Source organism: Tursiops truncatus, chromosome 5, assembly GCF_011762595.2.
Source record: "Tursiops truncatus isolate mTurTru1 chromosome 5, mTurTru1.mat.Y, whole genome shotgun sequence".
NCBI classification, from domain to species: domain Eukaryota; kingdom Metazoa; phylum Chordata; class Mammalia; order Artiodactyla; family Delphinidae; genus Tursiops; species Tursiops truncatus.
In genome coordinates, this window is record NC_047038.1 from 18,702,583 (window position 1) to 18,717,966 (window position 15,384).

The window sequence follows — 15,384 nt, forward strand, 5'->3', positions numbered from 1 at the left end:
CATGTGCTTTAACTGTCAGCCACGGTGAGCATTAGGCTCCTTCTAGAAAAACAGAGGTGCCTACAAGGAACAGCCAATCCCTTCTGGAGGTGATACCATGGGCAACGCCAAGAGTCTCCAGAATTCTACGACACAAAAGCTCTACAGTCCTACATCATTAAGCACGGCCAAAAATAACTTAAGTCTGGAAAATATTCAACGTAGGTATAACCAAATAGATATCCCAACTGGGTTTTTTTCACCCTAATCTCATTAAAACACTCAAAGACTATCTACTTTTTGAGTAATGTAACTTCCTGCAATGCGTTCCAAGAAAAATTAGTTGAGCTGCAAAACATACGTGTAAATCACTACATGAATTCTCCTGCTGTATGGGGATGTGAGCTACCCTGCCGTTAAAAGTTGGGTGGAAGGTCTAGCAAAAATTATAACCCTGAATCAGAATAAGAATCTAAAGCTTCACGTTTGGGTGGTAATTAGAAAACAGAGTCAGCTGTCTATTAAGAATACTTTCAGATTATGATAATAAATTCATATCACCAATTTATCTTCAATTTTTTACCTTTTAGAGGGAAAGCATACTTCCAGTTCATTAAAAGTGATACAGTCCTTAGCCTGGCCTTAGAAACCCAAACATGAAAAACTCTAGACTCTCTCCCAAAGAAAATGTATTTCTTTTGTAGAAGGTTATTATGAGAAGTTTGGTCTGATATTCCACTGAAATGAACATATCAAGCCTATGTATGTTACTACTCTCCCATTATATATCACCCTATTTACTACTTTCTGTGTTATTTTGTTTTCTCAGTATTCTCAAGACTCTTGGAATTTTTTTTTTTTCAAGGAACTACATCAAGCTTACTACCTATATAGAGTTTCCGGAAAATAGCTTTATCCCACTTTTTGATATATAAGACAACCACTCATCTGCTGGTAACTTTCCTATTCTCTATCATTCTCATAGACTTTTAACAGTGCCCACATCTGTAAGCGATGTGTGTACCAGGGGACTGGACTGTTTCGAGTCCATGTTTTTCTGAGGAGAGGAATAACAAGATCGGAGCTGCTCTCTGGAAAGATTACTCTGCCGAAGAACAATATCCGGTTGATTAGATGTGTTATGGGCTGAATTGTATTTCCTACCCGCCGCTGCCCCAAATTCATATGTTGAAGCCCTAGGCCTCAGTACCTCAGAAAATGACTATTTGGAGCTAGGGCCTCTGAAGAGGTGATTAAATTAAAATGAGTCGATTAGGGTGGGCCCTAACCAAATCTGAACCAAGAAGAGGAGGTCTGAATGTGTGCAAAGAGAGATGAAAGGGCAGCAAGAAGGCAGCTGTCTGTGAGCCGAGAAGAAGCCTCAGAAAGACCAAACCTGCAGACACTTTAATCTCGGACTTCTAGGCTTCAGAACTACGGGAAAATTAATTTCTGTTGTTTGAGCCACTCAGTCCACAGTAGTTTGTTATGGCAGCCCTAGCAAACTTACACAGATGGGAAAGGCTAGAAGCCATTGGCAACAGTCAGGGACAGAACGAGAGCAGCTGTGGCAACAATGCAGAGGCCAGCGTGAGTGTAAAAGACACTGCAGAACCGAAATGCACAGGGCCCGAGAAAGGGATGTGAGGATTGAGGAAAATGAAGAGTAGAAATTGACTCCAAGAGATGGGCGTGGTTGGCAAGAAATTTTTTTTAATATATTTTATATTTTAAAATATAGGGGAGTCAAAAAAGGGAGGCAAGTGATTCCAAGGAAAAAGGAGTTTCATTTTTCATTTTAGACACATTTCTAGATGTGTCTGGCTAAGCACTTTCTTTGTATCTTTTTGTCTTATCTTGGTCTTTATTTCCTCACATACTAGACATCCAAACAATTATTGGTTGACTGAAAATCTCACTTGGTGAAGAAGATTAAAATGAAATAGGTCCAAATACATCTGCTTTTTTTCTTTTGGTTGCTTTTTTAATCTTACACCACATGTCCTTAAAGAGGGAGCCTATCGTGAATTTCCCTGAAAGGGTCTAACTGTAATTTTTAAACACCCTTTTAGTTATTCTCTTTGCATTTTCTGCATGCTTTCGCTTATTCTGTATCTTAATCTTCCAGACCCCATCTCTGAGGTTCATTCCATTCTTATACAGTATTTATCCTTAATTACGTCCTACTCTTTCTATTTTACTTTTTAAATTAAATATGCCATTTCAAAATCTTTGAGTGCTTCAGAAAACAACCCCTAAACATTAAAGAGCTGTTTCATAATAAATCATGACAGAAATACTTTCTAAACAAAAAAGAACGCAATAAAGCAAGGGGTGGGAGAAAAGATGACAGAGGCTAACTCTGCTAGACATGGTAAAGGCTCTGGGAAGAGTTTAAATAATTTTTTAAAATCACTAATTCTGTTCAAATTTCTGCTACACCATCCATCTGGAATTCTGGCCATGAACTGAATTCTAAACACTAAGAAGTATGGAAGGCACAATTACTTCTTGTCGCAAACAAAGAGATCGTGTTTTGAAAAGCCAACAGCAAAAACCCTATCCTTATCTGTAAAATGAAAATGATACTTGTTTCAGAAGATTGTAATAAGATTAAACATATTGTTCATAAAGCTGACATACAGCATGTTCTCAAGAATTTCATTCATTCATTGAAAAAACACTCAGAAAGTAACAAGGTCCAAGGAATACAGAGGTGAAGGTCAACCAACTGGCCCTTCCCCTATGATGGCACAGGGACTTTGCCTAGTCATTATGGTGCCTAATCTCCCTAGGTGTCTGGCTAAGGCTGGACAGATCCCATCAACCCCTCATGCTTTAACACCCTCCCTCCAAAACAGCCTGTGTCTCACTTTCCCCACCTGGTCACAGCTGAAGGTGTTGCTGTAATTCATTATTTTTTAATCTAACACTTGTTGTATATGCCTTCTTCATATACTACTGTGCTCTACTAAACCAGTTAGCAAGATTGGCTTCCCAATTTTACTTGCATTATATTCCCATTACTAAACTGCTGCATTTAGAGTAATGTATAAATATAAGTATATAAGAACTACTTCTAAAACTAAGAAACACACTCAGAATATTTCTCTTTTCACATAATTGTTTTGACAAATGCTTTGCCTCAAAGAAGATAAGGAGATAAGATTAATCAATCTTACATTTAAAGATTAAAGATTAAATTTGACTGAGAGAGGCTCTCCAAATTTCTGATTCTAGTAAGATAAAAAGTAACAAAAGAGGACCAACCATGCAAAATCCAAGATTATACCATCCCAGAATCAGAATTTCCAAGATGAAAGGGACCTTCTTCTCAAGTCCCCATCCAATTCAAGTAGTCATCCAACCAGTGAATAATGACACCTGCCCCTACATACACATACATACACACACACACACACACACACACACACACACACACACGTCAAATAAGCCAAAGGCAGAAATAGCTAAGAAGGGAAAGGTCAAATGACACGAGAGAAAAAATTTAAAAAAAAATAAAAAGATGGGAGAAGAAACATAATTTATAGAAAAAATGAAAATATATAAAGAAGACATATAGCAGGTGTTAAATTAAAATGTAAGTTATTAGGCAGTAAATAATTTCATTTCCAATTCAAAACAAACACTGTTCATCAAATGTTATATTTCAAAAAGTAACTTTTTAAAAGGGGGTATTATTTGACTCTGTTACTCTCTTCCATTTCCTATTTATGTTATGACGATCTGAAAACACATGAATTGTTTTCTCTTTATAAAATGATTCAGCTCAGAAAGCAGTAGAATGAGACTGGTCATTCAGCAATCTCTCCCACCCACCCTTGCAGACATCACATCACAAAGACTATGACTCACTTTGTCATACAGTTTCTGTCCTTTTAAGAGTTTTATGATTGTTGTGATGAATACTGGCTCATAAATCTGAATGAATATTAGGATGAAACTATTTGTGTCATTTCCTCACAGCCAAAGCAGATGCTAACAATGGAACCAGACAGTTCTTAATCCTAATTTATAAAATGATTCACAGGTTTTAGACTTGAGAGAGAGAGATTTAAGGATTAAAGTATATGGTTCAAGTATGAATTCTCAGATCTGTATTTTTTAATTAGAGGGTTATAACTAGTTCTGGAATTGGCTAGAAATGTTATGTTATTCAATAGCTGAAAAGAAAATCTTCCACAATAAAAATTAATCCTAACAAATGATTGTGTTTTACCTTTATTGCTTCCTTTGAATAATGTGAGAGGTGTCGCTGCAGAAGGAACTACGGTGATGCTACAATCAATTTATCCATTTTACACGCCTCGTGCCGAAGTACGCATGCTTATTTATTTAAAGTTCTAGCTCATTCAACAATACAGATTGAACCTCTTCAACGGGCCTCAGCCTTGTCATTCACTGAGCAGTGGAGTCAAGGGGATCCTGGGGTGAGTAAATGCAGTCTCAGACCTCAGAGTAGAAAAGAGTAAAGGACTGCTAGGTAATGTCATTTGAATTTTTAAAAATCCCTGCCAACTAGAAATTTCCAGTAAAACTGAGGGACGTGAAGTTAAAATATATCAAGCTATTAGAGAGAATTCTTAGATAGCATGCAGGAGAGGAAAGACAGGTACAGGGCGGTATGAAAGAAATGGGGCCTGATGCATGCCTAAGACTGGGGTAAGGTAAGAGGATTAACGGCCAATTAAAGGCTAAGAGAAGAAGGATGTGAGAAGACGATCAGAAAGGAAGTTAGAAGACTTGGCTAATTTGTTGGGTACATGTTGAACTTAACACACATTCTTTGAGCGGACACAGAGAGGACAGAGTTCACAGCCCCAGTGCAGGAGACATAAATAATTACAAGCAAAATCATGAAGTCCGTACAAGAATATGTACCAAGTACTATGGGAAATGCAGAGATAGAAACAATTAATTCTCCCTGGGAAGGCTGGGGAAAGTTTCACAAAGGAGAAGACCACTGAGCTGACTCATAAAAGATCTTTCCAGAGAAAGGTGGGAGTGGGAGGAGGGTGTGAGAGAAGAATTGGTAAGAAAAAGAAGGATTTTCCAAAAACAAGGATCACAAGTGGAAAAGCCCATCATTGTAACAGTGACGGGTCTGTCAGATTAGAGACTACAGTGAAAGCACAGAGCACTGGCAGCGTCAGGGGAGCGCGGATGGCAAAGAGTGGGAAATAAGACTGAGCAGGTAGGTCATATTGGAGAGGGAAAGTCGGGGAGGGTATGGTTGTAGGTAAATACAGGACAGGGGAAACCAAGAGACAAAGCAAGGAAAAGTCACTGAGGTAGGGAAGACTCCAAGGCGTCTAGCTTTGGAGACTAGAAGGATAATTTCACTACAAACAAATTCGGTAGGAAGGGTGCTAGTTGGAGAAAACTGTTACGGTCTGTTTTACGTGGGTTGAGTTGAGGCTGTGGCAGTGCATCTGTCCGTCGAGCAGTGAGAAACACGGTACTAACACAGAGGTGGGAAGTCAGAGACAAAGACTAAAATTGATCTGCCGAAGGACCACGAGTACACAGAAAGACGGGTGGAGTGCCAAGACAGAGCCTTGGGGAATATTATAGCAAAAGACCAAAAGAAGGAGAAACCACAGGAAAAGACGGTCGGATGGGTGAGAGGAAACCAGGTTGATGTGCTGTAACAGAAGCCAAGGAATTCTCGGGAAGACAGAGGCAGACCATGGTGTCAAGGGTCAGAAGTAGGGCCACAAATTGGGTAAGTTCATGTGATTGAACTGGAAGACTGCTGGGGCCCAGAATGATTTAAGCAGAATACCAGGTGCAGAATCCAGAATTAAAAAGAGAAAAGGAGATGAAGTAGAAGAGCGTTCAGGATTCTAGGGTGCTGGCCACGAAAGAAAGATCAAAATGCACAGCGTACCTGAGGAATTTTATATCACACAGTACGTGGTAAAAATCTCAGGTGCTTTTTAAAGGAAACAGGATTCATAATGAGAGCGTTAAACTAATTATCCTGAGAAATGATTCATCTTTGTAGAGATTACCCTTAAAAAGCTAATAGTCAGCTTTGAAGATTCCAAAATATTTTCCAAATATAATTTTGTTACATATAATCATCTTCATTAAAAGACTGACCAAGTGTCTAAACGTATGTGTTAACTGCACCAAGAGAACTATAAACCTCGACCGTGCTTTTATACATCATGTGGTCCAGGAGGAGTTATTCCACGGGATGGTCCACACAGAATGTTCTCATCAGCAGCTGACATTTAGTGAGAATTCCCAGAGTAAAAGATACAAACCTTTTATGATGTTTACTTATATGGAGAAGTCATGGTTCCTACCTTAAGGTGTCAGCATTTTCTCAAAGCGCGTAAATCATGAACAGAGAATAATCCACTCACAGAATCTAGCCAGATCATTACTACACTATGCAAACTTCCTTTAAAAAACAACAAAAACTTTTCCCCCCCAGAATATCTTTAAAATCTGTGACACAAAAGGCCTGAAGCCTCCCTTTGAATTTCGCAAGTTCATGTTTTTAACGATGAGGGGTTGCGTGGAGTATGTGCCAGGGCACAGGGCACGGGGGTCACACAGACCGGGATCCCATCCCTTCTCCACATGGGAGTGGACGGGTCCCTCAGTCTCTTCAAGGCTCAGTGTCCTCTGGAGCCTGGAAGCCGAGAAGTGGGGCAAGCAGGCAGTCACCTCCTGGGAGAAGCCCTCCTGGGAGAAGCCCTCCTAGGAGAGGCCCAAGGGTCGACCCAGCACTTCTAACTACCTTCATTTTTTCCAAAATAACAGCATCTGGAATAAATTTGATGCTAAAACGCACACAGGCAGCATACTTTGCCCTCACTATACTCCACCACATGTTGTACGTGCTGCTTGGGATAAAATGTTCTCACGTGGTTCACTACTTTAGAGCATACACTTAACGTTACCCATTGCCATGGGCATTTGGAAGGGGCCTGTAAAAACATCCAGGACGCCGAAGGGAAGGTGGTGGGTGTGCACCTCGCATGCGGTGGGGGTGGGGGTGGGGGTGGGGGAAGCACAGGCTCCGTCCTTGTTTTTATCATGCTTTTAGCAAGACTCTCGTGTCAAACACAGGTTATTCCAGGATTCTAAGAAAAGTGCAGGAAAGTTGCCTTTTCAAAGGCAACTTGTGAAAGCAATTCAAGAGAGAACCCAGGTGAGAAGCACAGGTGATCTTCAGCACCACTGTGAAGCTGGAAACACGGGCGTCCAGGCGTCTGATCCCTTCCTTTCTGCCGCCGTCCGCCCCGCCCCGCCCCGTGTCCTCTCCAGAACCTGAGCTACGGCCCCGGCCCCTAACCAGCGCCCCACATTCATGCCACATCCTTCACAGCTCCCCGCCCCCCAGCTCCGCCAACTCCAGTCCTCCTGGTCAGGTTTTGGGGAAGAAACTGCACATGCAATTTAATCCACGCTAAACGGTAAAATCCGAACGCTGCTGAACTCTTCCTTCCAGAGGGACCCTCCTCCCTCGGTATCCGTGGGGGGCCGGTTCCAGGATCCCCCGCAGGTACCAACAACCATGGAGCCTCAAGTCCCTCGAGGAACGTGGCGCAGCACTGTTGACCCTCATCTCCGCAGATAGGGAACCCTCGGATACGGAGAGCAGACTGTATTTGCATTTTAGAAACGTCCGGAAAGTGTTAACGCCAAAGAAATAAATCTCCAATGACAGATTTTAGGGTCCATTGGGCAAAACAGTTTGAGGAATGGGGCCTTGGGTTTTCCAACGTTTCAAACAGGTCTAGATATCTGGGCCATAATTCAGAGGGAAGCTGTAGCAATGGTTAACTGATTTCTCCACGTTTCCTGATCAGTTTTGCTCGTTCGGGGAAATGGAGGGGATGTAATTCAGAGAAGATTGTTAAGTCATTTTTTTTCTTATATATTTCCCATCAGTCTCCTCCTGGTTTGGTCAACTATCAGTACGCCTTCAACATGCCAGAAAAAAACATTGTACTTAAACTTATGTCCAGGTTGGGCTATACAAAAGTGGCCTAAATTTATCATTTTTAGGTTTACATTCTTGTCAGGCTATCACCTGGTACAAGGTGATTTTAAAAAATCAGTGCTCTCCACAGATCTGGATGAATATTCTACTCTTCACTTTTAAACATCTTGTCTTTAGCTAGTTATCAAGTTGGTAGGGTTTCTCAACCTTAGCACTTCTAACATTTAGGGTCAGAAAATTTTTTGCTGAGGGATTAGGGAGGTATCTTGTGCACTGTAGCATCATCCCTGGCCTCTACTTATTAAATGCCAATAGCAGCCTTCCAGGCGTGACAACCAAAAATGTCTCCAGGCATTGCTAGATGTTCCCTGGAGGTGGAAGGGGGCAGGCAGTACCAATCCTAGTTGAGTACCACTGAGTTAAAATCAGATTACAAAAATGACAGCCCAGCCCAGAATTGGGAATAAAAAGTTAAGTTGTTTTTACAAGGGTGGTAATGCGGTATGCAATTCAGAATTACCCTCACTCACTAGCCCCTATACAGTTTTGTTCTAAAGGAAATAGGGTATCGAGAGTGTCAAAGTAAAAAACTGTAACTAATAAAATGTCTTGAAAAAAAAAAAGAGTACTAGGGGAAGCCTCAATATGAACCCAATCTGGGGGAGAGTTCTTCTGTCTTCTAGTCAAAGAACATGTTCCTTTTTGTGCTACTAGAAAAGAGCAAAACTAATTGGGACATATGTGCACCTTGCCCTAACCAGCTGGGCTAGCCTGGCAGACAACTGCAGAACAAACTCCAAACACGAAGATAATTTTGTGAAATCCATTTAAGTTACCAAAATAGAGAAGGAGCGCAACCGATAGACTGGACTAAAAGCATCTTTTCAGATTTACTGGATAGTACATGAGAAAACTTTTTAATTACGGCAGGCCTGAAAAAAATTACAGGCCTGCATCTTTTGCTTGTTGCTATTTTGGAACCAATAAAGACTCAATTCTTATGAAAGCACATTTCCCATTCCCGAATTTGTCAATGGAGGCTTGGCCGCAGAGCTCTCTCCACTTCCTACTCCCGCATTTCAAAGTGAAGGACACGCCATTAGCATCATAAGGTAAAGACGGACTCCTGCGGGTCTTTTCTCAGGCAATAAGAGGATCAGGTTTTCCACCTGAAACCCATAAAGGAAGGAATGGCATAACAAACAGCTTTCAAAAGAGATGTTTTACCTACACTTACAGGGTGACAGTTAAAATATATCTGATCTCTTTCTCTCACTTCCAATTCATCAGTATTTTTACCAGCCCATTTTACACCTTTTTCTCCATCTTTTCTCTAGACCAGTGGGTTCTCAAAGTGTGCTCCCTGGTCAGCATCACCTGGGAACTTGTTAGAAATGCAAATCAGGCCCCACTCCAGACCTAAGCAATCTGAAACTGGGAGATGGTTCAGCCATGTGTTATAACAAACCTTCCAGGTGATTCTAATGCATCCCTAAAGTTTGAGAACTAATGACTTAGGCCCATCTTCTTTCTATAACCACAGATAGATTTTATTTCATTTTATTTTTACAGCAAACGAAACTGCATACTAGTAAACTGAGTCCTCTGTGCACTTTATATAAATCCTCATTTGATCCTCAAGCCTGATGCAAGGTTGATTATCCCCCCCTTTCGGGATGAGGAAACGGGCTCAAGGGTTAAGGGTCGCTCAAGGTCCCATAGCTAATAACTGCAAGTGGAAGATTAAAGTTTTTGCAGTTCTTTTCACTACTGCAACAAAGGTCTATAGCACTTTATTAATACAGTCCATATTTTCTGCTTTTTCAGTTTTCCGAAATTCGGGGAAAAAAACAGAAATGGATGGGTGACAGCAGTGTGCCAACTGCCTTGGATCCTACCAAACTGGAATTTAAGGGCACGACTCTGGAAAGGTATCTTTCCAATAAGGAACGTTTAATTCGGCTGCGGTCCCTCCTGGCTTTGTCCCGGGGACTGCGCGCATCCCACAAAGAAGGGGTCGGAACTTCAGGCTGGGGGCGCCAGGGGCACCTCCGTGAGCCACCCACCTCTGCTCGGCCGCCGGGCATCCCCGACGCGACAGGTTGTCTGCAACTGCAATTCACATTACCACAGAGAGTCACCGGCAAGGCCCGGGCGCCCTGCGGCTCCGGGCCCGGGGTACTGGTGTACCAGTGGAAACCGGCACACTCCAAAGCCTGGGCGAGCGTCTACCCGCCACCGCAGCTCGGGGCAGGAGGGGCCGAGTGGTGAACCCAAAACCGCCGAGGGCCGCGCGGGGAGAGACCACAAGCCCCACTGGGGTCAGAGTGAAGAGAAGGAAGGAGCGCGGAGGCTGGAAGGCAGGGGCGGGAGAGAGAACGGCAGGGGATGGAGACGGCACGGAGTAGGAAGAGCCGGCCAGCACTCACCGTGAGGGTCGCTCTTCTCGCGGACCCCGTCCACTCGGCCGTCGGGGTGGATGCGCAGGAAGAAGCCCCCGTTTTTGCAGTACAGCCGCTTGGGGTCCTTGAAGTGGCCGGGCGGGAAGGCGCCGCTGCCGCCGTCCTCCGGCAGGGCGGGCAGCGTGGTGATGCTCCCGGCTGCCATGGCCCCGACAGCGCCCTGCCGGGGTCCCCGAGCCCCTGGAGCCGCGCGGGGAGTCGCCGCGCCCCGGCCCCGGCCTCGGACGCGCTCCGGGGCGCGGCCCCGGCCCCGGCCCCCCAGCCTCCCTCCACGCGGCACGCGGCCGCGCCCGCGGGCCCCCAGCCTCAAGCTGTTCCGCCGCTTCCCTCTCCGCCGGCCCTAGAGCACGGGGAGCCGAGCGGCCCGGGAGCTGGGAGTAAGGGCTGGGTGTCTCCGCAGCCGCCGCTCTCGGGAGGGCCGCCTCCCGAAGCTGCAGCGCCAGGGATCCTTTTGCAACCGCGGGCACAGCGTCCGCTGGTCTGGCAACAGCCGGGCCGCGGCGTCACATCTTCTACGTCTCCACCCGCGAACGCCCACCAGCCCCGCAGGTCCCCGGTCCTCCTCCCTTCCTGCACGCCGCCCCCTACTCGCTCGGCGTTTTATGGGACCGGTCTCCGGGTCGGGCGCTCTGGCCGCAACACGCAAGCGCGCGACCTCCGTGCCCGGGGGGGGGGGGGGGGCGCAGCCCGAACGCAGCCAGGGGGCGGGGGAGGTGCGGGGATGCGGCGGGAGGCCACGGCCTGGGCCTTCGCCGCTCCGGGGGCTCGACCCCGCCGGTTCCCCCCGAAGGCGCCCAGCCCAACCCCGCGCAACCCAAATCACATTCACTTTCTCCATACTGTGGAGCTTTTGCTGTGCAACCAGCCGTGATTCAACTTTTAAAAGTTTAAATGCAATTTTCTCCCCCATTCTTTTTCCCTGCCAGCGTTTCAAAGCGGAGAAACTATTTCCACCCCCAAGAAGCAGAGGAATCGGAAGCGAGGAAGGGTTCTGTGTCAGAATAGGTTTCGAACATCTCTCATCACCAAAAGCCGAGGGTTACTCACAAGCACAAACTGTTAACACTGAAGGCAGGGGCTGAAGTAGTTCACTAACATAAGCGAAGAAAGAGGCCAGAGAAGGGGAGCGGGTTGCGTTGCTAAGAGGAAAAGGCTTTTCTTTTACTAGCCTGACTAACTTGAATTAGACAAAAGTGGAAAGATGAAGGGCCTCAAATCCTCATCGTGATGGAAGTATGTTAATGTCTTATTCTAGCTAAACTGTTAGGCATTTCTTGGAGGGAGGGTAGTTTACTGAAAATCCCAAACTACAAAATTGAAGTTAATTGCACTTTGCTAATTTTCAGTAGAATATAACAGGTACTACAGATTATCAAAATGTCCATCCACAGAACTTCATATACTGAGCACCTACTGTTTGCAAAGCATTTCAGTAAGTGCAGTGGGAGATACCCAATCTTCTGGCACAGTGAGGCTGATACATGGGGAGCACGAACAACACAAATACCAGCAGAAAGTGTCAAGGCCATAGAAGTGTAAAAATAAAGTTTCGTGAGATTTCAGATAAGGGGTAACTCAGCTTGAGGGTGGGTAGGCAGCGGTTAGGGAAAGCTTCTTGGAAGATGTGAGAATACAGAAATTCCTCTATTTAAGAACATATTTGGTTTCAAAAGATTATCCATCAGTGCACTTGTTCATAAGTCTCCAAGAGGTGTTTAACTCTAGATGCATTTCTAGGACGTATGAATCGATTCTTTGGAGCTTTAAAACCACGAGTACTCTTCTCCAGGCTGATGTATGTTCTCTGACATCTCTCTCCAAAATGGACAGGTTTTATCTGCTTTGAAAACCTGTTAAGACAAACAGCTCCCTTCCAGACGATCTTTGTGGGTATCCTAGGGAATGCTTAAAGCTACTGCAGCATGCATCAGGTTGCCACTTAACTTTGAAATCGAGTTAGATTTGAAGAAGCCTTGAACTCCGTGTCACACAAACCTGAGTATTCCAAGAGCAAAGGGATAAAAGCTAAGTCAAAATATTTTTGAACAGTAGCATCCAGAAATTTGGGGAACACCTACAAGCAGTTAAGGAATCTGTGTGCTAACAGACCACAGGTCCTGAGGACCTGCATCCCATGTACAATAACTACTTGTTTCCTAGTTCCTTCTAAAACCAGAGGAGGAGATGTCACATGAAATGGATAAGCCAGCTCTGGGAATCTAGGTCTCCAAGACAAATAGTGTTAATTCCAAGAAGACATCATTAAGAAAGTTGTCTCATGTTCCTACCCAGACTCTTCTCAACACACCCCTGTACACATACAGAGAGACAGACAAAATATTCTTAGATGCAATCAATTTGCTCTCAGCTGAACCATAAGCACTCAAGTTACATCCTCAATTTACCCAACTATAAGGATGAATATTAAAATAAAGACAATTTTGAAAAATAACTAGAACCAATAGGAGAATTCTATAAGATGATGGATACAAAACTCATTATTTTTAAAAATTATTAGTTTCCAGTGATAACTATTTAGGACCCATAAAGGAAAGAGGAATTTCCCTTACAACACCAAGGTAAATTACTTTGGAATTAATAAGAATTGTTCAGAATCTAAATGATGAAAAGTACAAAGGCTTAATGAGAACTTAAAAAAAATTTTAAGTGTTCCTGGATGGAAACATACAGTAAAATAACAATGTCAAATACCCCTAACCATACTTAAATTTTTTAAACAATATTAGTTTAAAATTTTAGCATTTTAAAACAATCTAACAATACTGTGAAATTCAATTGGACAAATAAACGTATAAGAATAGCAAATACTTTTTTCTTAATTGCAGGGAAAAAATCTGAAAGACTTTTAAGTGGACAAAAATGATTACTATATATCTTCAATGGAAAATTAGGCATTGTCTAGGTTATCTGATTCTGTGGGGTCTCTGTACCTTTGTCTTTGAGCAACTTTACAACTCTTGTAAGTTGCAGATAACTGTCATGGACTGAATTGTGTCCCCCCCCCCCCCCAGATTCCTATATTGAAGTTCTAACCTTCAGTGTGACTGTATTTGGAGATGGGGCCTTTTAAGTAGGTAATTAAGGTTAAATGAAGTCATAAGGGTGGGTTCTTATACTGGAGTAATTAGGCAAGAAATGAAATAAAAGGATCCAGTTTGCCAAGGAAGAAGTAAATCTATCTGTGTTTGCAGAGTACACAATCTTATATATAGAAAACCCTGAAGAATACACACACACAAACATAGACACACACACAACTATCTGAGCTAATAAATGACTTCAGCAAGGTTGCAGGATACAAGATCAGTACATTAAAATCAGTTGTATTTCTTAACACTAGTAAAGAACAATCCAAAAATGAAATTAAGGAAACAATTCCATTTACAATAGCATCAAAATAAATAAAATATTTAGGAATAAATTTAACCAAAGAAGTTCAAGACTTGTATACCAAAAACTACAAAACATTATTTGGAAGAAATTAAATAAGATGTAAATAAATGGGAAGACATCTGTACTCACGGATTGAAAGACAATATTGTTAAGATGGTAATACTCAAATTGATCTACAGCTTCAGTGCATTCTCTGTCAAAATTCCAACTTCCTTTTTTGAAGAAACTGACAAGCCGATTATGAAACTGATATGGACAGGTGAAGGACTGAGAATAGCCAAAACAGTCTTGAACAAGCAGAACAGAGTTGGAAGACTTGATTTCAAAACTTTCTACAAAGCTACAATGTATAGGACAGTGTGATACAGGATTAAGGGTAGACATATAAATCAATGCAATAGAATTGAGAGTCAAAAAATAAACTCTGACATTTACGATCAACTGATCTTCAAAAAGGATGCCAAAACCATTCAATAGGGAAAGAAGAGTCTTTCCAACAAAGGTGTTGGGACTAGATATTCACATGAAAAGAATTAATTTGGACCCTTGCCTCACACTATATTTTAAAAAATTAACTCAACATAGATCATAGACTTAAATGTAAAACTATGAACCCTCTTAGATGAAAACATAGGTATAAATCTTTGTGACCTTGGATTAGGCAATGGTTTCTTAGATATGGCACTAAAGATGCAACAATAGATAAATTGTACTTCATCCAAATTAGAAAGTTTTGTGTATCAAATCAGACTATAGAGAAAATGAAAGGTATCCAGAGAATGGGAGAAAATTTTGCAAATCATATATATGATGAGAGTCTAGTCTCCAAAATATATAAAGTACAGTTACAACTCAACAGTAAAAAGACAACCCAATTTAAAAGTGGACAAAGTATTTGAATAGACATTTCCCCAAAGAATCTACAAAAATAGCCAGTAAGTATGTGAGAAGATGTTCAAGATAGTCATTAGTAAAATGTAAATCAAAACCACAATGAGTTATCACTTCACACCCACAAAAATAGCTATAATAAAAAACAAACAAAAAACAGAAAATAACAAGGGCTGTCAAGGGTGTGGAATAATTGGAACCTTCATACAATGCTGGTGGGAACATAAATATAGAGAAGAGTCTGGCAGCTCCTCAAAAATTTAAACATAGAGTCACCGTATGACCTAGCAATTGCATTCATATATATATATATATATATATATATATGAAATGAAAACTGTGTTCACACAAAAGCACGTCAATGAATGTTCATAGCAGCACTATTCATAAGAGCCAAAAAGTGGAAACGACCCAAATGTCTATCAATTGACAAATGGATAAACAAAATTTGGTATATCCATACAACGGAATATTATTTGATTCTAAAAACAAATGAAATACCGATACATGCTAAAACATAGATGAACCTTGTTACAGTGGAATCAGAAAAGCCAGAAAGAAGAGCATGATTCCATGTATACAAAATGTCAAGAAGAGACCAAAATCCACAGAAATACAAAGTAGATCAAGGGGCTGCCAAGGGCTGGGAGAAGA

The 15,384-nt window shown here is 42.3% G+C and overlaps 1 protein-coding gene across 2 annotated transcripts in view; it reads right to left on the reverse strand.

Moving 5' to 3' along the window:
- Window positions 1-11,065, reverse strand: part of FGF2 (fibroblast growth factor 2) — a 62,869-nt gene extending 51,804 nt beyond the window's left edge. Inside the window, exon 1 of one of the 2 annotated variants that reach the window (XM_073804867.1) lies at window positions 10,393-11,065. In XM_073804867.1, coding sequence (XP_073660968.1) covers window positions 10,393-10,570 — 178 coding nt within the window. In that variant the 5' untranslated portion in view covers window positions 10,571-11,065. The remainder of the gene's footprint in view (window positions 1-10,392) is intronic. The other variant, XM_033856706.2, reaches the window with a different exon arrangement.
- Window positions 11,066-15,384: the final 4,319 nt, after the last annotated feature.